This window comes from Triticum aestivum, chromosome 6B, assembly GCF_018294505.1.
Source record: "Triticum aestivum cultivar Chinese Spring chromosome 6B, IWGSC CS RefSeq v2.1, whole genome shotgun sequence".
Lineage (NCBI taxonomy): Eukaryota > Viridiplantae > Streptophyta > Magnoliopsida > Poales > Poaceae > Triticum > Triticum aestivum.
The window spans coordinates 582,682,635-582,705,171 of NC_057810.1; the positions used below are offsets into that span (position 1 = coordinate 582,682,635).

Sequence of the window (22,537 nt, forward strand, 5' to 3'; positions counted from 1 at the left end):
TATCAATCCCTTCTTGGAAATTGATGTCAAAGGGGGAGAGAGAGATCACATCAAAGCTTATCATTTAGAGAGAGAGATCACATCTCAGAGGGAGAGAGAGAAGATCCTTCAAAGGGAGAGAGAGATCTCCAAGGGAGAGAATACTAGTAGAAAGTATTTCTCAAGGATCCCAGATGCTTGGTGTTCAAGAGGAGAGATGCCACATGTCTTCTTGAGGGGAAAGGCATGTTCATATGTGCTTATTTGCATTAGCTTGCATTAGCTCCGTTCTTTATATCTTTCAGCTCTGATTTTCTGTTCCCTATCTTCTCCCAGTATCCCATGCTAGATTTAGGGGGAGCAAGACATCTAAGGGAAATAAATCATTTAAATTCATTACATATCTTTACTCTTGGGTACATGTCTAATCAACTGTAGTACCTAGTACTCACTCTCTACATGTCATCCCAGTCTTGGTATTCTTGTGGTTTCTTCTGTTTGCTCTGGCTAGTAGATGTATCTGTGTTATCTAACCTTGTTTACACAGGTTCATTCCATCCTAAGCCTACTCAAGACTACAAGGTAAGTATATGCATCACAATCATGTGTATGAGGAATTCTTGCTGATGTACATACTGTTTGCAAGAAGGACTCATGGGCATGAAGGTATTTCCTTTAATATTTTCTTGCTCTGATGCATATGGCCAAGATACATGTAACACATTGCCTGCTCTATCATGGTTATGCTCTCACATGCTTCTATATTTCATATTCACATGATTGCATACATGTAGGGGAGCCTATGCTTGTTACATGTCTTTCCAAAGCTTTACTTGCTATTCTTTATATCCTTATCTAAAGCTTTGATGTATGTTGTCATCAATTACCAAAAATGGGGAGATTGAAAGCACAAGTGCTCCCTAGGTGGTTTTGGTAATTAATGTCAACATATCTCTTGTTGGACTAACACTTTTATCTACTATATTTCAGATAAGTTCAACATTGGAGTGGCATGGACTAAAGGATGTGGGAACTCCTTCAAGATGCTAAGGACAAAGGATTGGCTCAAGCTTCAAGCTCAAGACTCTTCATTTTATATTTTAGTGATCCAAGATCACATTGATTCTATAGGAAAAGCCAATACTATCAAGGAGGGATGAGGTGTTGCTTAATGAGCCTCTTGCTTCATGTGCTTTGTGATATGCTCCAAAACCCTCAATCACTTTCTCACATCCACATATGTCCTAAACCTAAAGTCAAACTCGGCCCCACTGATTCTTTCTATCCAGTGCCATAGAGTTTTGATGTCTTAGCCACTGCCACAAACCCTAGGCAAATCGGTCTCACCGATAGGGATATCAGTCTCACCGAGATGGGATTGTAATCTCTCTGTGTATGTCCATTACCAAAATCGGTCTCACCGAGTTTGTGTAATCGGTACTACCGAGATTACAATGCAAACTCTCTGGTTAACCTATTACCAAAATCGGTCCCACCGAGTTTGAGTAATCGGTCCCACCGAGTTTGCCTGACCAACTCTCTGGTTAGATAATTACCAAAATCGGTCTCACCGAGTTTGTGTAATCGGTCTCACTGAGATTACGTTATGCCCTAACCCTAATCATATCGGTTTTACCGAGTTGCATTTCGGTCCCACCGAAAATCCTAACGGTCACTAGGTTTACTAAATCGGTCTGACCGAGTTTATTGATTCGGTCCCACTGAGATCGGTAAATTGTGTGTAACGGTTAGATTTTGTGTGGAGGCTATATATACCCCTCCACCTCCTCTTCATTCATGGAGAGAGCCATCAGACTGAACCTACACTTCCAGCATCCTATTTTTGAGAGAGAACTACCTACTCATGTGTTGAGGCCAAGATATTCCATTCCTACCATATGAATCTTGATCTCTAGCCTTCCCCAAGTTGCTTTCCACTCAAATTCTCTTTCCACCAGATCCAAATCCTATGAGAGAGAGTTGAGTGTTGGGGAGACTATCATTTGAAGCACAAGAGCAAGGAGTTCATCATCAACGCACCATTTGTTACTTCTTGGAGAGTGGTGTCTCCTAGATTGGCTAGGTGTCACTTGGGAGCCTCCGACAAGATTGTGGAGTTGAACCAAGGAGTTTGTAAGGACAAGGAGATCGCCTACTTCGTGAAGATCTACCGCTAGTGAGGCAAGTCCTTCATGGGCGACGGCCATGGTGGGATAGACAAGGTTGCTACTTCGTGGACCCTTCGTGGGTGGAGCCCTCCGTGGACTCGCGCAGCCTTACCCTTCGTGGGTTGAAGTCTCCATCAACGTGGATGTACGATAGCACCACCTATCGGAACCACGCCAAAAACATCCGTGTCTCCAATTGCGTTTGAATCCTCCAAACCCTTCCCTTTACATTGTTGCAAGTTGCATGCTTTACTTTCCGCTGCTCATATACTCTTTGCATGCTTACTTGCTATGTGTTGTGAATGTCAAAATTGTGCCTAAACTCCACTTAAACTTTAAAAAGGCTAAAAACTGCAACTTTGGTACTTAGTGTCTAATCACCCCCCTCTAGACACCTCTTCTCAAGGTCCTACAACTGCCCCAAAAGTCTGCGGGGAATGTATCAAGGTCACACAAGAGAGGCCACCATCATACTAGAATCGGTGTCATCACATGACTTATGGATTTGGCATGCTTTGTTTGGAATGTCCGGTTCTCACAAAGACATCAACGTGCTTCAATGATCTCCAGTGTTCAGGAGGCTTTGCAATGGGGAATCACTGCCATGCAACTACACTATCAACGGTCGAGACTACAACATGGGGTACTATCTTCCTAATGGTATCTGTTCTCGGTGGGCGGCGTTTGTGAAGACCATAACCGAGCCGCGTGGCAATAAACAGAGCCACTTTGCAATAATGCAAGAAGCGGCTAGGAAGGACGTGGAGAGGGAATTTGGTGTGCTTCAGGCTTGTTAGGGAATTGTGCAGAGCGCTACAATGATGTGGGAATCAGAAAATTTGTGGTGGCTGATGACATATTGTGTTATTCTGCACAATATGATTGTCGAGGATGAGGGTGATGGTGTTGGGAAACGTAGTAATTCAAAAAAAATCCTACGATCACACAGGATCTATCTAGGAGATGCCTAGCAATGAGACGGGAGTGTGTGTCCACGTACCCTCGTAGACCGAAAGTGGAAGCGTTTAGTAATGCGGTTGATGTAGTCAACGTCTTCACGATCCAACGGATCCAAGTATCGAACGTACGGCACCTCCGTGTTCAGCACACGTTCAGCACGATGACGTCCCTTGAGCTCTTGATCCAGTAGAGGGTCGAGGGATAGTTCCATGGACGGCGTGGCAATGGTGATGATGATGTTACCGGCGCAGGGCTTCGCCTAAGTACTATGACAATATGACCGAGGTGTTAAACTGTTGAGGGGGGCACTGCACATGGCTAAGAGATTGTCTGTTGTGCTCTGGGGTGCCCCCTGCCCCCGTATATAAAGGAGGAGAGGGAGAGTCTGGCCGGCCCTGTAGGGCGTGCCAAGAAGGAGGAGTCCTACTAGGACTCCAAGTCCTAGTAGGATTCCACTTGGTGGAAGGGGGAAGGAAGGAAGGGAGAGGGAGAGGGAGGGAAAGGGGGTCCGCGCCCCCTCCCTTAGTCCTATTCGGACTCCCCATGGGGGGTGCCTCCCCTATGTGGGCTGTCCTCTCTCTCCCCTATGGCCCATGATGGCCCATTGCTTCCCCGGGGGGTTCCGGTAACCCCTCTAGCACTCCATTTTTACCCGGTACCACTCGGAACTCTTCCAGTGTCCGAATAACATAGTCCAATATATCAATCTTTATGTCTCGACCATTTCGAGACTCCTCGTCATGTCTTTGGTATCATCTGGGACTCCGAACAAACTTCAGTCATCAAATCACATAACTCATAATACAAATCGTCATCGAACGTTAAGCGTGCGGACCCTACGGGTTCGAGAACTATGTAGACATGATCGAGACACATCTCCGATCAATAACCAATAGCAGAACCGGGATGCTCATATTGGCTCCTACATATTCTATGAACATCTTTACCGGTAAAACTGTAGAACAACATACGTTGTTCCCTTTGTCATTGTTACTTGCCCGAGATTCGATCGTCGGTATCATCATACCTTGTTCAATCTCGTTACCGGCAAGTCTCTTTACTCGTTCCGTAATGCTTCATCCGCAACTAACTCATTATTCACATTGCTTGCAAGGATTATAGTGATGAGCATTACCAAGAGGGCCCAGAGATACCTCTCCGAAACACGGAGTGACAAATCCTAATCTTGATCTATGCCAACCCAACAAACACCTTCGAAGACACATGTAGATCATCTTTATAATCACCCAGTTACGTTGTGACTTTTGATAGCACACAAGGTGTTCCTCCGGTATTCAGGAGTTGCATAATCTCATAGTCTCAGGAACACGTATAAGTCATGAAGAAAGCAGTAACAATAAAACTGTTACAATCATAATGCTAAGCTAACGGATGGGTCTTATCCATAACATCATTCTCGAATGATGTGATCCCGTTTATCAAATGACAACACATGTCCATGGTTAGTAAATCTAACCATCTTTGATTAACGAGCTAGTCAAGTAGAGGCATACTAGGGACACTATGTATTGTCTATGTATTCACACATGTACACAATTCTAGCATGAATAATAAACATTTATCATGATATAAGGAAATATAAATAACAACATTATTATTGCCTCTAGGGCATATTTCCTTCAGTCTCCCACTTGCACTAGAGTCAATAATCTAGATTACAAAGTAATGATTTTAACATCCATGGAGTCTTGGTGCTGATCATGTTTTGCTCGTGGAAGAGGCTTAGTCAATGGGTCTGCAACATTCAGGTTCTTATGTATTTTTGCAAATCTCTATGTCTCCCTCCGTGACTTGATGTCGAATGGAACTGAAGCATCTCTTGAGGTGTTTTGTTCTCTTGTGAAATCCGGATTCTTTTGCCAAGGCAATTGCTCCAATATTGTCACAAAAGATTTTCATTGGACCCGATGCACTAGGTATTACACCTAGATCGGATATGAACTCCTTCATCTAGACTCCTTCATTTGCTACTTCCGAAGCAGCTATGTACTTCGCTTCACGCGTAGATCCCGCCACGACGCACTGTTGGGAACTGCACCAACTGACAGCTCCACCATTCAATATAAATACGTATCCGGATTGCGACTTAGAGTCATCTGGATCAGTGTCAAAGCTTGCATCAATGTAACCATTTACGACAAGCTCTTTGTCACCTCCCTAAACGAGAAACATATCCTTAGTCCTTTTAGGTATTTCAGGATGTTCTTGACCGCTGTCTAGTGCTCCACTCCTGGATTACTTTGGTACCTCCCTGCTATACTTATAGCAAGGCACACATCAGGTCTGGTACACAGCATTGCATACATGATATAACCTATGGCTGAAGCATAGGAAATGACTTTCATTTTCTCTCTATCTTCTACAGTGGTCGGGCATTGAGTCTGACTCAACTTCACACCTTGTAACATAGGCAAGAACCCTTTCTTTGACTGATCCATTTTGAACTTCTTCAAAACTTTATCAAGGTATGTGCTTTGTGAAAGTCCAATTAAGCGTCTTGATCTATCTCTATAGATCTTGATGCCCAATATGTAAGCAGCTTCACCGAGGTCTTTCATTCAAAAACTCTTATTCTAGTAACCTTTTATGCTATCCAGAAAATTCTGTATTATTTCCAATCAACAATATGTCATCCACATATAACATTAGAAATGCTACAGAGCTCCCACTCACTTTCTTGTAAATACAAGCTTCTCCAAAAGTCTGTATAAAACCATATGCTTTGATCACACTATCAAAGCATTTATTCCAACTCCGAGAAGCTTGCACCAGTCCATAAATGGATCGCTGGAGCTTGCACACTTTGTTAGCACCCATTGGATCGACAAAACCTTCTGGTTGCATCATATACAACTCTTCTTCAAGTAATCCATTAAGGAATGCAGTTTTGACATCCATCTGCCAAATTTAATAATACAGCAATTGCTAACATGATTTGGACAGACTTAAGCATCGCTAGAACTTGTCGAAAACCTTTCGCAACAAGTCGAGCTTTGTAGACAGTAACATTACCATCAGCGTCAGTCTTCTTCTTGAAGATCCATTTATTTTCTATGGCTTTCCGATCATCGGGCAAGTCCACCAAAGTCCATACTTTGTTCTCATACATGGACCCCATCTCAGATTTCATGGCCTCAAGCCATTTCATGGAATCTGGGCACATCACTGCTTCCTCATAGTTCATAGGTTCATCATGGTATAGTAACATGACTTCCAGAACAGGATTACCGTACCACTCTAGTGCGGACCGTACTCTAGAAGACCTACGAGGTTCGGTAGTAACTTGGTCTGAAGTTTCATGGTCATCATCATTAGCTTCCTCACTAATTGGTGTAGGAATCATTGGAACTGATTTCTATGATGAACTACTTTCCAATTCGGGAGAAGGTACAATTACATCATCAAGTTCTACTTTCCTCCCACTCACTTCTTTTGAGAGAAACTCCTTCTCTAGAAAGGATCCATTCTTAGCAACGAATATCTTGCCTTTGGATCTGTGATAGAAGGTGTACCCAACAGTTTCCTTTGGGTATCCTATGAAGACACATTTCTCCTATTTGGGTTCAATCTTATCAGGTTAAAGCTTTTTCACATAAGCATCACAGCCCCAAACTTTAAGAAACGACAACTTTGGTTTCTTGCCAAACCACAGTTCATAAGGCGTCATCTCAACGGATTTTGATGGTGCCCTATTTAAAGTGAATGCAGCCGTCTCTAAAGCATAACCCCAAAACGATAGCGATAAATCAGTAAGAGACACCATAGATCGCACCATATCCAATAAAGTACGGTTACGACGTTCGGATACACCATTACGCTGTGGTGTTCCAGGTGGTGTGAGTTGCGAAACTATTCCACATTGTTTGAAATGAAGACCAAACTTGTAAATCAAATATTCGCCTCCATGATCAGATCATAGAAACTTTATTTTCTTGTTACGATGATTTTCCACTTAACTCTGAAATTCTTTGAACTTTTCAAATATTTCAGACTTATGCTTCATTAAGTAGATATAGCCATATCTGCTCAAACCATTTCTGAAGGTAAGAAAATAACGATACCTACCACGAGCCTCAATACTCATTGGACTGCATACATCAGTATGTAAATTTCCAATAAGTCAGTAGATCGTTCCATTGTTCCAGAGAACAGTGATTTTGTCATCTTACCCATGAGGCACGGTTCGCAAGCACCAAGTGATTCATAATCAAGTGATTCCAAAAGCCAATCAGCATGGAGTTTCTTCATGCGCTTTACACCGATATGACCTAATCGGCAGTGCCACAAATAAGTTGCACTATCATTATCGACTTTGCATCTTTTAGGTTCAATATTATGAACATGTTTATCACCATGATCGAGATTCAACAAAAATAGACCACTCAACAAGGGTGCATGACCATAAAAGATATTACTCATATAAATAGAACAACCATTATTCTATGATTTAAATGAATATCCGTCTCGCATCAAACAAGATCCAGATATAAGGTTCATGCTCAACGCTGGCACCAAATAACAATTATTCAGGTCTAAAACTAATCCTGAAGGTAGATGTAGAGGTAGCGTCGCATCGACCTTGGAACCATTTTCGACGCGCATCGTCACCTCGTCCTTAGCCGATCTTCGTTTAATCCGTAGCCCCTGTTTCGAGTTGCAAATATGAGCAACAAAACTAGTATCAAATACCCAGGCGCTACTACGATCATTAGTAAGGTACACATCAATAACATGTATATCAAATATACCTTTCACTTTGCCATCCTTCCTATCCGCCAAATACTTGGGGCAGTTCCGCTTCTAGTGACCATTCCCTTTGCAGTAGAAGCTCTCACTTTTAGGCTTAGGTCCAGACTTGGGCTTCTTCCTGGGAGCAGCAACTTGCTTGCTATTCTTCTTGAAGTTCCCCTTCTTCCCTTCTTCAAATTAGTGGTCTTGTTGACCATCAACACTTGATGCTCCTTCTTGATTTCTACCTCCACGGCCTTTAGCATTGCGAAGAGATAATCGTTTTCATGATCCTTGCATATTATAGTTCATCACGAAGCCTTTATAGCTTGGTGGCAGTGATTGAAGAACTCTGTCAATGACACTATCATCAGGAAGATTAACTCCCAACCGAGTCAAGTGGTTATGGTACCCAGACATTCCGAGTATGTGTTCACTGACAGAACTATTCTCCTCCATTTTGTAGCTATATAACTTGTTGGAGACTTTATATCTCTCAACTCGGGCATTTGGTTGAAATATTAACTTTAACTCTTGGAACATCTCATATGCTCCATGACGTTCAAAACGTCTTTGAACTCCCGATTCTAAGCCATAAAGCATGGCACACTGAACTATCGAGTAGTCATCAACATGCGTCTGCCAGGCATTCACAATGTCTGTAGTTGCTGGCGCAGGTGGTACACCTAGCGATGCTTCCAAGATGTAATTCTTCTGTGCAGCAATGAGGATAATACTCAAGTTACGGACCCAGTCCGTGTAATTGCTACCATTGTCTTTCAACTTAGATTTCTCTAGGAACACATTAAAATTCAAGGGAACGGTAGCACATGCCATTGATCTACAACAACATAGACATGCAAAAACTACCAGGACTAAGTTCGTGATAAATTAAAGTTCAATTAATCAAATTACTTAAGAACTCCCATTTGATAGACATCCCTCTAGTCATCTAAATGATCACGTGATCCAAATTAACTAAACCATGTCCGATCATCACGTGAGATGGAGTAGTTTTCAATGGTGAACATCACTATGTTGATCATATCTATTATATGATTCATGTTCGACCTTTCGGTCTCAGTGTTCCGAGGCCATATCTGCATATGCTAGGCTCGTCAAGTTTAACCCGGGTATTCTACATGTGCAAAACTGGCTTGCACCCATTGTATGTGAACGTAGAGCTTATCACACCCGATCATCATGTGGTGCCTCGGCACAACGAACTGTAGCAACGGTGCATACTCAGGGAGAACACTTATAGTTTGAAATTTAGTAAGGGATCATCTTACAATGCTACCGCCGTACTAAGCAAAATAAGATGCATAAAAGATAAACATCACATGCAATCAAAATATGTGACATGATATGGCCATCATTATCTTGTGCTCATGATCTCCATCACCGAAGCATTGTCATGATCTCCATCGTCACCGGCTTGACACCTTGATCTCCATCGTAGCATCATTATCGTCTCGCCAACTATTGCTACTACGACTATCGCTACCGCTTAGTGATAAAGTAAAGAAATTACATGGCAATTGCATTTCATACAATAAAGCGACAACCATATGGCTCATGCCAGTTGTCGATAACTCTGTTACAAAACATGATCATCTCATACAACAATTTATATCTCATCATGTCTTGACCATATCACATCACAATAAGCCCTGCAAAAACAAGTTAGACATCCTCTACTTTGTTGTTGCAAGTTTTACGTGCCTGCTACGGGCTTCTAGCAAGAACTGTTCTTACCTACGCATCAAAACCACAACGATTTTTCATCAAGTGTGTGGTTTTAACCTTCAACAAGGACCGGCCGTAGTCAAACTTGATTCAACTAAAGTTAAAGAAATAGACACCCGCCAGCCACCTATGTGCAAAGCACATCGGTAGAATCAGTCTCATGAACACGATCATGTAATGTCGGTCCGGGGCCGCTTCATCCAACAATACAGCCGAATCAAAGTAAGACGTTGGTGGTAAGCAGTATGACTATTATCGTCCACAACTCTTTGTGTTCTACTCGTGGACATAACATCTACGCATAGACCTGGCTCTGATACCACCATTGGGGAACGTAGTAATTCAAAAAAATGCCTACGATCACGCAAGATCTATCTAGGAGATGCATAGCAACAAGACATGAGAGTGTATACACGTACCCTCGTAGACCGAAAGCGGAAGCATTTAGTAACGCAGTTGATGTAGTCGAATGTCTTCACGATCCAAACGATCCAAGTACCGAATGTACGGCACCTCCGTGTTCAGCACACGTTCAGCACGATGACGTCCCTCGACCTCTTGATCCAGTAGAGGGTCGAGGGAGATTTTCGTCAGCACGACGGTGTGGCGATGGTGATGATGATGTTACCGGCGCAGGGCTTTGCCTAAGCACTACGACGATATGGCTGAGGTGTTAAACTGTGGAAGGGGCACCGCACATGGCTAAGAGATTGTCTGTTGTGCTTTGGGGTGCCCCTGCCCCCGTATATAAAGGAGGAGAGGGGGATGCCAGCCAGCCCTATAGGGCGCGCCAAGAGGGAGGAGTCCTACTAGGACTCCAAGTCCTAGTAGGATTCCACTTGGTGGAAGGGGAAGGAAGGAAGGAAGGGAGAGGGAGAGGGAGAGGGAAAGGGGGGCCGCGCCCCCTCCCCTAGTCCAATTCGGACTCCCCATGGGGGGGTGCGCGCCTCCCGTATGTGGGCTATCCTCTCTCTTCCCTATGGCCCATGATGGCCCATTGCTTCCTCGGGGGGTTCCGGTAACCCCTCCAGCACTCCATTTTTACCCAGTACCACTCGGAACTCTTCCGGTGTCCAAATAACATAGTCCGATATATCAATATTTATGTCTCGACCATTTCGAGACTCCTCGTCATGTCCGTGATCTCATCCAGGACTCCAAACAAACTTCGGTCATCAAATCACATAACTCATAATACAAATCATCATCGAATGTTAAGCGTGTGGACCCTAGGGGTTCGAGAAGTATGTAGACATGATCGAGACACATCTTCAATCAATAACCAATAGCGGAACCTGGATGCTCATATTGGCTCATACATATTCTACGAAGATCTTTATCGGTCAAATCTTACAACAACATACGTTGTTCCCTTTGTCATCGATATGTTACTTGCCCGAGATTCGATCGTCGGTATCATCATACCTAGTTCAATCTCGTTACCGGCAAGTCTCTTTACTCGTTCCGTAATGCTTCATCCCGTAACTAACTCATTAGTCACATTGCTTGCAAGGCTTATAGTGATGAGCATTACCGAGAGGGCCCAGAGATACCTCTCTGAAACATGGAGTGACAAATCCTAATCTTGATATATGCCAACCCAACAAACACCTTCGGAGAAACCTGTAGAGCATCTTTATAATCACCCAATTATGTTGTGACGTTTGATAGCACACAAGGTGTTCCTCTGGTATTTGAGAGTTGCATAATCTCATAGTCTGAGGAACATGTATAAGTCATGAAGAAAGCAGTAGCAATAAAACTGTTACAATCATAATCCTAAGCTAACGGATGGGTCTTGTCCATCACATCATTCTCTCATGATGTGATCCCGTTTATCAAATGACAACACATGTCCATGGTTAGGAAACATAACCATCTTTGATTAACAAGCTAGTCAAGTAGAGGCATACTAGGGACACTATGTATTGTCTATGTATTCACACATATACTAAGCTTTCGGTTAATACAATTCTAGCATGAATAATAAACATTTATCATGAATTCATGATATAAGAAAATATAAATAACAACTTTATTATTGCCTCTAGGGCATATTTCCTTCAGATGGTGTCGGCCAAACCCATGATTTGAAAGCACCTGGAGAACAAGTTGAAATCCCGGAAGATCAAGATGCGGCTCAGCTTGTGAACTTTCTGCAGATGCAGCAGAGTCTTCGAGATCAGCAGGTGCACACGCAGTTACTCAACGATCTTGTGGAGCACATGTGGATCCACAATGGCAACCAAGGAGGCAATGCTTGAGTTTGACACTTCAAATAAATTTTATGTAAACGCTATCTATGCTTGATTCAAACAATAGCTATTTACGTGTGACATTGTGTTGCAGATCGATGTGCATGTATTTGCATGGATTTGAGAGTCCGAATTTGAGATATTTGGATGCTTGAAACGAAATATGAAGGGCCGTCCGGATGCGCCCGCGGGCGTGCCCGGTCGCGTGCGCGGGCGTTTGAGAGGCTAGATTTGCCAGGTCCATCCGTAGATGCTCTTATCATATTCTTACATTTGTTTGAAGTCAGTTTTATTTAACTTTTTTCGAGATTTTTTGCAAACCTTTAACAAAATGATAGAAAAACATAAACATATACAATTGTCACTTTTAGAGGTCCTATCAAGTCGCAGGTCGCAACAGTTTATTTTGACTTACCACATAGATAAGCGGCGGCTTAGCAGCCCATGGTACACGCAGGACGATCGTCTTTTCCTCGAAACGGAAGGCAGGACGAAATTTAGGTTTGGACCCTCCTTATCCACGCTTCGTTCTGATTATTACTACTAGTAAAATTTAGGGAAACGTTTGGGGCCGGGGCACCGGCCGAAGCTTCGGCCGGTCCAGTCCACGCGCGCACGCCGCGATCCAGTCGCGAGCAACCACGTGGCGCTGCGGATCTCGCGAATCTTGCCTCATTCCTGTCTCGCAGCTCCGCGGATCTCGTCCCCATCCTCATCTCCTGCAGCGCCGGCGCCCACATCTCGCCGTCGGCCATGGAAGGTCGAATCCCCCGCGCGTCCATGGATGTAGATCTCACCCCGCCATGCTTTACAGCCCGTTTCGCCATTGGATGCAGCCCGTTGACCAATCCCCATCCCCGGCGGTTGCAACTCCCACACGTCTCGTGCTTCTGCCTCGCCGCCGACGAGCCGGACGGCGATGGTCGACACCAGAGGCTTCTGCAGAATCGTCGCACCCCCTCGTGTTGCAACCGTTTAAAAAAAAGCTTCATCCCCTAAATGAAAAGCTTCAACCGGATGTAGAGAAAGCTACAAGCGGTCAGCGCCATCGCCGGAAAGCTACAACCGTTGACATGAAATGCTACATCCTTCGATTAAAAAAGCTTCAACCGAAACGACACAAAAAGCCTTGACCAAGTGCTGCTAAAAAAAATAGCTACAACTTTTGGTAAAAAAGCTTCAACGGTTGTTGGAAAAAGCTCCCACCATTGAGAGAGAAAGCTACAACTAGACACTATGAAAATAAGAAAGCTTCAACCAGCGACGGCTGGAGGTGGAAGAAGATGATAAAATGCTGCAGTTTTGCTACGTGCTTCAACCGGCATAAATTTTTGCTACAACTGGCATAGCATTTTGCTACAACTAGCGTCACGTTTTGCTACAACACACAGCCGGCGTCGCGGTTTTGCTACAACTAGCATCGTTTTTTGCTACAACCGGCATAATATTTTGCTACATCCATCATGGCTGAGTTGCGACCCAGCACGGGTTTCCGTGAATTCTGGCGGCGAGATCCAGCACGGGGGGCAGGGGTGCATGTTGCAACCGGTCGCCGGCGAGCTGCTACGGGCTCGTGGCGAGCTGCAACCTCGACCGGCCGTAACGGAGCTCGAGCCCAAATCCATGGCGGCAAGGAAGTCATGACGTATGTAAGACATGATTGAAGCAATCCCAAGGCGGCTTGATAGGTGGGGGAGCTCCTCGTCGACGTGATTCTGCCGCGGGGAACGAATAACAGGCGGATCTAGCCGCCGCCGCCGCGGATCGGGGACGGTCAGTCGCGGGGGGATCCAACTCCCTGTTTTTCTTCTTGTGCCTGTTCGTACACGGTCGCAACAAAACTGTTCTTTTTTGCTGCAACGGTTGCTTCAGTCCGTGTATGCGCGCAGATCTAACGGTCCATGCAAGCCGCATCGGACGGCTGGGCCTCGACCGACCCAACTGTTGGGCCGGTGCGCCGGCGCAGATCGCTGCCCTTTAACACGTGTGAACCGCAGATTTCTGATCCAACGGGAGCGCACGGGCACGCGTGATTTCAGTCTCTAGAGCTGGCTACTATTCTCGCCGCAGACGACGCTCGGGGCGAGGCAGTCGAGCGACGGAGCGCCACGTCGCCCACGCGCTGGCGTCGGCCGATACATCGCCATTGGCGACTTTCCGTCCAAAATTAATGAGTCGTGGAGCAAGTCAACATTGACGCTGGACCGACGTGCGTGATCGGCCGATCGGCTGGTAAACTGTTGCAGCAAGCAAGCAACCCAAAAGCAGCCAGCGAAGCGAGACAAGTCAGTAACGAGAGATCAGTGCACAGCCTCCCGGCTGCTTGCGCTTATAAAGGGCGGTATAAGCAGCTCGAAATGGGATGAGCTCCGCAGGGACGTAAGCTAAGCAAGGCAAAGCAGCAGATAAAGGCCATTATAAGTGGTGGCGCACGCGCGAGCAGGGAAGGTAGTACGCGAGCGGCGGGAGAGATGGCGATGGCCAGCGCGAGGAGCACCCTGGAGATCGTGCCCCACAGCGGCGACCTCGAGGTGCCGCCGGCGGACGTGCCGCGGCAGGACTCGCTCTACCGCGACGCCACCAGGCCCGCGCACGGCGGCCATCATGGACAGGTATGCGTGCATGGCGACACTGCTAGTAACTTTGCTAGCTAGCGCGCTGTTATCCTCATCGCCTTGGCCACTCGGACTGCATGGTGCCATGGTGCGTGCCCACCAGTTCGCGGTGGCCGCCTGACCGTAGCTTCCACCTCCCTAACCTGACGGCGTGGGCTGTGGCTTCTTCCTCCTCTGCCGCATGCGCTGCTCCGTCAACTTAAGCTAGCATTCTCTCCTTCTCCCCGTCGCCGTTCCCACTGGCCGCCACCGCACGTCACGCGGTTAGCGTAGTACTCCCTCAGTCCGGAAATACTTATCGAAAAAATGAATGTATCTAAATGTATTTTTATCCATTTCTTTGACAAATATTTTTAAACGGAGGGATACATCTATTTCTCCGACAAGTATTTTTGGACGAAGGAAGTACCTAACTGAACCCACGGCGTACAGTGCCGCCGATGAACGGTACGTATCACCATGTTCCTGTCTCGGTGCCCGAGCTGAAGCTGCTGGGAGGAGGAAGGATATATCGTGTGACCGAGCATGGTGGCACGTATACATAGGTAGCACGTTCCTACCGCTGTTAGAAGTTGTTGAAGAAGTAAGTAACGAGATTTGTCAGACCTGCCGTACCGTTGTTTTTGCACCACTTGGACTACTCGGGCAGACTTAGTACTAGCATCAAGTTGTTGTTGTTCTTTATGTCATGCCACCTGCATATGCATGCATGCTCTACCTTCTTATTAGGACTTAGGTACGTACTCCAGTAGAAGAATTAATATGTCGATCCAAGTCCAAGCTTGATTTACTGTAAATGTTCCTATCCTGTCTGTGCTGCTGGGTGGAGGAGGAACGAGCGTGTGACCGAGCATGGTACGTACGGTGGTACGTGGAGACGAAGCATATAGCGCGTTCGTACTGCTGTTTGAGGTTGTTGAGCAAGCAAGGAGATTTCTCAGAGTTGCCGTACGTTGTTTTCCACGACTTAGACTATTCGGGCGGACTTATCAAATTGTTGTTTGTTGTTTATGTTATGCCACCTGCATATGCATGCTCTAGCTTCTAGTAAGTATAGAAAAATTGACATGTGGGATCCAAGTCCAAGCTTGATACTGTAAATGTTACTCCTACCTATCAAGCTGGACTACTCGGACAGAGACAGACTTGTCAAGTTGTTGCTTTAATGTAATACTAATATATTGATGATCCAAGTCCAAGCTTTACAGTACTTACTGTAAATGTTACTCCTACCTATCAAGTTGGATTACTCGGACAGACACAGCCTTATCAAGTTGTTGGTTTTAATGTAGTACACCTGCATATGCATGCAGCATGCTCTAGTTTCTAGGTAGATGAATTGTTAATATGTCGATCGAAGTCCAAGCTTTCATACTGTAAATGTTACTCCTGCGCACCAACAGGACAACTGGGTGAGGACGCTGCGGCTGGGCTTCCAGTGCGTGGGGATCCTCTACGCCGACCTCGGGACATCGCCGCTCTACGTCTTCTCCAACACCTTCAAGTACGGCGTCGGGCACGAGGACGACGTGCTGGGCGTCCTCTCCCTCATCATCTACAGCTTCCTGCTCTTCGCCATGGTCAAGATCATCTTCATCGCGCTCTACGCCAACGACGACGGCGATGGTGCGTGCCAACCATCATCTCTTATACACAGATCAATCAATCAATAAATGTGTCACTCATCTGAGACCATCGTATCAGTCTGAACACACGCATGATTCAAATTGTCTCATGCAATGAACTCGATTGTTCAGGTGGAACGTTCGCGCTCTACTCGCTGATCTCGCGGTATGCGAGGGTGGCGCTGATCCCGAACCAGCAGGCGGAGGACGACCTCGTCTCTAGCCACCGGCATCTGTCGGCGACGAGGAGGAGGGCGCAGTGGATGAAGAACCTGCTGGAGACGAGCAAGCCGGCCAAGCTCACGCTCTTCTTCCTCACCATCTTCGCCACGGCGCTCGCCATCAGCGACTGCATGCTAACCCCTCCCATCTCCGGTACTCCTCCTCTCTTTCTTATCATCAGAATGATAGGGTGCCTGACCTTGATCATATGTTTTTCTAACGAATTTGCTTGTGCAAATGTTTCAGTACTATCGGCAGTCAACGGCCTGAGACTGAGAGCGCCTCACCTGACAACAGGTACATGGAAATGCAGTACTGAGATGTGTACTAGCACGCATTCTTTCCCCTTTTCAATCGATTTATATGTGAGTGTACGTAATCAGTTAAACCTGGTAAGTCAAATGGAAAATGTGTCCAGCTCATGGCTACTGTCAGCCATAGCCTGCCCTGTATGGAGACTGCTTACACATGACACGTACAGTTTCAGATCACGTTTCCCATGAGAGCAAAACTGCAAACTACGACAGTTCAGTTTAAACCAACTAGTTGCATTTTCTGACCGTTTCAACTGGCTACTAATTCCTCTCCACGTTTGGCTCGCAAACTAGTCTTCATGTTATTAATAACCAGATCTAGACCGAGCTGTCAAGAAATATAAATAAAATACCAGATCAAGATCAAGTTTGACATAGGACTTGGGACTTTGAGCCCCAGCCTGTTGCTGCTGACCCCCCTCGGTAGTGTAAAAAACAAGCAAATGAATCCCCAAAGATCTGGGAACAAAAACGACTTTGACCGACTTTCACCTACATTTCTACAGATTAAATTTGTTTCTTTTTTTTTAATTTGATTCCTGATATGATTTGGCTACTCTGAACAGATCAAATAGTGTGGATCACAGTGGGTATTCTGATATTGTTCTTCGCGGTGCAACACCTCGGGACCGACAAGATCGGTTACACGTTTGCTCCGCTCGTCGTCGTGTGGCTTCTCCTCATTGCCGGTATCGGGCTTTATAATCTGATCAAGTACGATATCGGTACCCTGAGGGCTTTCAACCCCAAGTACATCTTCGACTATTTCCGAAGGAACAAGAAGAAGGGATGGGTTTCGCTCGGTGAAATCCTTCTTTGCTTTACAGGTAAAAAGGCCCCTATCATTCTAATGATAGCATATATTGTACTGCATTCACAATATTCCACAGTGGTCAGTTTCAGGTGGTGTTGTACTATTAGGAAAAAAAATCTTATGAAAGCACAATTTGCACACACTGAACTTTCTTTCTGTGGGGAGCATTTGCTGAACTTGACAGAGTTGTTCTTTTGTGACAGGCACGGAAGCCCTCTTTGCTGATCTAGGATACTTCAGCATAAAGTCAATTCAGGTATAAATAAACATCCTCTTTGACTGCCACGATTACACATTATACTATGTTTATTTTAAGAAAACTGTCAGGGAGACCCCTACATTATACATTATACAGTGTTGAGGGATAATGACATATATTTAGACAGAAGATTCCTTGAGCACTTCAAAGTTTGAGGTTCTCTTCCTATAACTGTAAAAAAGATGAATAGGAAGATTTCCTTTGATTACCAAAGTTCTGAAGATAGTCCCCCCATTCCACGAGGTTTCTGTACGGACAGAGTCTATCAGATGGAACTTTGGCTATTGTTTTTAACCCAAACATGTAAACTTGCATAACTACAAAATGCTTCTTTGAAAAAATTACAAAAATTATATTTGTTTGGAAATCACAATAATCTTTTCAATAGCGACAGTGAAAATTAAAGAAGTTTGACTACAACTTTCTACAATGCCATCTATTTTAGATTGGGGTAATAGAACTATTATGACTTTGTATACCATATACTGTGTTGTTTATTTCCTAAATATGACCGTCACGTTTTCAATATGATTAGTGGAGTTTCTTATACTGACCTGTACATGGTGAACTGTATGTAGGAAATTCTAGTATTTTCCAAGAATATATATGAAGACTGAACTGAACAACTTTTTCCCTGTTTCAGCTGAGCTTTAGCTTTGGCCTACTCCCCTCCGTGTTGCTCACTTATATTGGGCAAGCAGCTTACCTCAGGACGCACATGGACATGACAATATCCAACGCTTTCTTCAACTCCATTCCAAGTATGTAATCGACAAGATACCTCGCTAATCTATATTATTCTGTAAGTCATGCATCAGAAATTAAATAAAATTTCATGAGCAATTGCAGGCACTTTGTTCTGGCCGACGTTCGTTCTCGCCCTTCTGGCTTCGGTCATCGGAAGCCAAGCCATGGTCTCGTGCGCCTTCGCGACCATGTCACATCTGCAAACACTTAGCTGCTTCCCGAGGGTGAAGATACTGCACACGTCAAGGCGTTACTCGGGCCAACTCTACATCCCTGAAGTTAACTTCTTCCTTTGTGTGGCTTCTTGTATCGTCACCATAAGCTTCAGGACAACCGGTTTCATCGCCAAAGCACATGGTAAAAATTGCATCCAACACATGTCTGAACAGAAAATATAGTTTTAAATAGCAGGTCATGCCTCTTAGCGGTGGACCTCTTCTAAATGTTAAGAGTGTGCTATTTAAAATGTTTGTTCATGTGTTTGGACCAAAGTCCCTTAGCGCAGGATCTCTTCTAAACACTATAGCTCGCCATTTAAAACCATGAAAGAAATCTATGCATGCTTATCTCAGTGGCCTAATGGACATGACGCGTGCTTGAACAGAGATCTGTGTGGCTCTTGTGATGGTGATCACGACGCTGTTGATGACGATCGTGATGCTCCTGGTGTGGAAGGTGAACATCTGGTGGATCGCCGCCTTCTTCGTCGTCTTCATGTCCACGGAGACCGTCTACCTGTCGGCGGTGCTGTACAAGTTTACGCAGGGCCCCTACTTCCCGCTGGCCATGTCGGCGGTGCTCATGGTGATCATGATCGTGTGGCACTACGTGCACGTGAAGCGGTACAAGTACGAGCTCCAGCACACGGTGTCGCCTGACGAGGTGAAGCACCTACTCGAGCGCCGCGACCTCAAGCGGGTCCCGGGGCTCGGCCTCTTCTACACCGAGCTGGTGCAGGGCATCCCGCCCATCTTCCCCCACCTCATCGAGAAGATCCCCACCGTCCACTCCGTCATCGTCTTCATCTCCGTCAAGCACCTGCCCATCCCGCACGTCGACGTTCAGGAGCGCTTCCTCTTCCGGCAGGTGGAGCCCAAGGAGAGCATGGTGTTCCGGTGCGTCGCTCGGTACGGCTACCGGGACACCCTTGAGATGGCCGGCGACTTCGTGGCCACCCTCGTTGAGTACCTCCAATACTACGTCCGGGACCTCAGCCTCTACTGCACGGCCGAGCCGCTCAGGACAAGCTACCCTAGCATTCGGATCGATAGCTTTAGATGGGAGAAGAAGCCCTCAGGGCGCTCGGGGCATGGCCATGGCATCCATGCCGAGGAGATGCTTACACCAATCCAGTCCTTCTCTGAGCTCACAATGCATCAAGTTGGTATGAGTAACAGGCTGCCGCAATTTCAGGTGAACAATCCAAACACCAACTACAAACTAGTACTCCCTCTGTAAACTAATATAAGAGCGTTTAGATCACTATTTTAGTATTCTAAACGCTCTTATATTAGTTTACGGAGGGAGTATATGTTTTTGAACTTGGCTGGATCTGATTGTTACCACTACTTGTTTTCACGTGAACTAGACGGCCAAGATGAACCTAGAGGAGATGTTGAGAATTGAGGAGGACCAAAAGGTGATCCAACGGGAGGTGGATAATGGCGTGGTGTACATACTTGGGGAGACTGAAGTTGTGGCCAAGCCTCACTCCAACCTCCTTAAGAAGATTGCCGTAAACTACATCTTCAACTTCCTAAGGAAGAACTCTCGGAAAGGGGAGAAGATGTTGTCCATTCCACGCGGGCAACTGCTCAAGGTTGGTATCACATATGAAATATAAATTTACGGAGCAAGCAGACGAATTATGTGCACAAAGGGTCCGTGTAGATATGTGCACCATGCATGCTGAAGACTTCATGTGTTTGTTCATGGGATGGATGGGAGTGTGAGCATACGTCTATGGGGCAGAATGTATGTATTCCATATGTAGAAGAATATATGTCTGCGAATTGGTCCTCCTCCCTCATAGGCATCTTTTTTTTTTGAGGGATCCCTCATAGGCATCTTACTAGTCTTTTGGCTATGTATTTTGCCTCCTCTTGGCATGTATGTGTGATGATGGTTGTGTGCATAATAAGTATGCAGGGGTCGGGCGTGAACTCGTTATGCTTGTATCCCCTTGATGCAATGCTATAAGCCAATAAAAGCGTCCTTTATCAAAAAGAAAAATGTATATCTATGTGACTAGACAGTGAGACGTCTAGTAAGAAATTGTGCTAGGTTTCATTATTACACACTAGGTACCACATGTTGTTGAGTCTAATCGTAATCTAACAATGGTGGTGGGCTGGTGGCGGCGCTGGCCAAGATATAGAAGGCCAATCTGATGCAGAGCTATCGGTTTACTTCGTGTCTGACAAGAGCCGAGTAAGTTCTCCCTCTTACATGTATCCAATGTCGATTTGGGCGGTTGGTTTGGAGATTGGCGTTTCTAACATTGGGGATTAGGATTTCTAGTTTTCTATTATTTTTTCCTTCTCTGTGTAGCTTCGATGATGAGATATGTGATGTTAGGTTTCATTTTGAGTGAAGCGCAATGTAGGTCCTCAAACTATTTCAGGGGTGTCATGTAGGTCCTCGAACTATGAAAATCGTCATTCAGGTCCTCAAACTGCAATAAGTGTATCATTCAGGTCCAAAATCTCCCTAACCCCCTCTAACTAGCCAGCTGGCGCCGTTAACCGTGAACACTGAACAGTAAAATAGCGTTCCAGTTCCAACATCATTTTTGTACGTGATGAACAGTAAAAATCAAAAAAATCTGAAATTCTTTGGCATTGAAGATACCCTGGTGCGTGAACAGTAAAAATGTTCACTAATTCAAAAAAATGTTCGCGAATATGGAAAAGTTATTCGCAACTTTAGAAAAATGTTCACAAACAATAAATTTGAAAATATGTTCGCGAACCACAAATATTGTTCGCAGGCATGGAAAAAATGTTCGTGACATTAAAAAAATGTTCGCGAACCACAAATATATTTGACTTTAAAAAAATGTTAGTGAACATTTTTTTAAATTCACGAATAGTTTTTCCAAATTCATCGTTCGCGAACATTTTCTTAAAGTCGTGAATATTTTTTAAACTTCATGAATATTTTTTCCAAATTCATCGTTCACGAACATTTCTTTAAAGGTACGAACATTTTAATTAAAGTCGTGAATATTTTTTCCAAATTCATCATTCACGAACATTTTTTAAAGTTGCGAATATTTTTTCCAAATTCATCGTCCGCGAACATTTTTTTTAAGTCGCGTATATTTTTCCCAAATTCATCATTCGCGAACATTTTTCTGAATTAATGAACATTTTAATGTTCATACACCTGGGTATCTTCGATGTCAAAGGTTTTCAGATTTTTTTTATTTTACTGTTCATCACGTACAGAAATGATGCTCGGAACTTAACGCTGTTTTACTGTTCACAGTTCACTATTTCATTGTTCATGTTTAACGCCGCCAGCTGGCCGGTTAGAGGGGGTCAGGGAGATTTTGGACCCGAATGACACAGTTACTGCACTTTAAGGACTTGGATGACAATTTTCATAGTTCGAGGACCTACGTGACACCCCTGAAATAGTTCGAGGACCTACAGTGCACTTCACTCTTTCATTTTCATGGCCATGATAACTTGGAAAGGACATTAGGGCGGTCAGATGTCACATATTTGAACATTTTATCTCTAAATGACATAGAAGGCAATGGATGTAATGATTCCATGTATTGTGTGGCGGCGGCCAATTCGCACTGCCGCATGGGCGACCCCCTGACAGTTGGGATGGTGGTCTATGCAAGGAAGATATTACACCCATCTGCTAGCGCCATTCCGACCTGGCGTGGAGTACAAACTAGCATGACTACCGAACGATCCGCTATCAAGATGGTGACGGAAACACTGATTCATGTCTGGGATGAAAAGTCTTGTTCTGGCCTTGATTGGTTGGTCTCAGCAATGGGAAAACTTGTAGCATTACCTTGTTGAAGGCGTTGTCTCATCAGGATAAAATCCTTGTCAAATAC

At 44.9% G+C, this 22,537-nt stretch overlaps 1 protein-coding gene across 1 annotated transcript; it reads left to right on the plus strand.

The window, feature by feature from the left end:
* Positions 1–14,245: 14,245 nt before the first annotated feature.
* LOC123134486 (probable potassium transporter 16) lies at positions 14,246–20,665 on the plus strand. Its single transcript, XM_044553738.1, has 10 exons — positions 14,246–14,472; positions 15,879–16,101; positions 16,233–16,475; positions 16,569–16,619; positions 17,203–17,463; positions 17,654–17,706; positions 18,353–18,470; positions 18,559–18,813; positions 19,061–19,869; positions 20,045–20,665. The coding sequence occupies exons 1-10, from the start codon at positions 14,332–14,334 to the stop codon at positions 20,297–20,299; spliced, it is 2,409 nt and encodes an 802-aa protein (XP_044409673.1). The 5' UTR covers positions 14,246–14,331; the 3' UTR covers positions 20,300–20,665.
* The last annotated feature ends 1,872 nt before the right edge of the window (positions 20,666–22,537 follow it).

What these genes read in the sequence shown, in the direction of transcription:
- LOC123134486 (XM_044553738.1), top strand. Translation starts at nt 14,332, where the DNA reads ATGGCGATGGCCAGCGCGAGGAGCACCCTGGAGATCGTGCCCCACAGC. An exon ending in GCTAACCCCTCCCATCTCCG is followed by an intron (nt 16,476 to 16,568) that starts GTACTCCTCCTC and finishes CAAATGTTTCAG; the next exon opens with TACTATCGGCAGTCAACGGC. An exon ending in TTTCTTCAACTCCATTCCAA is followed by an intron (nt 18,471 to 18,558) that starts GTATGTAATCGA and finishes GAGCAATTGCAG; the next exon opens with GCACTTTGTTCTGGCCGACG.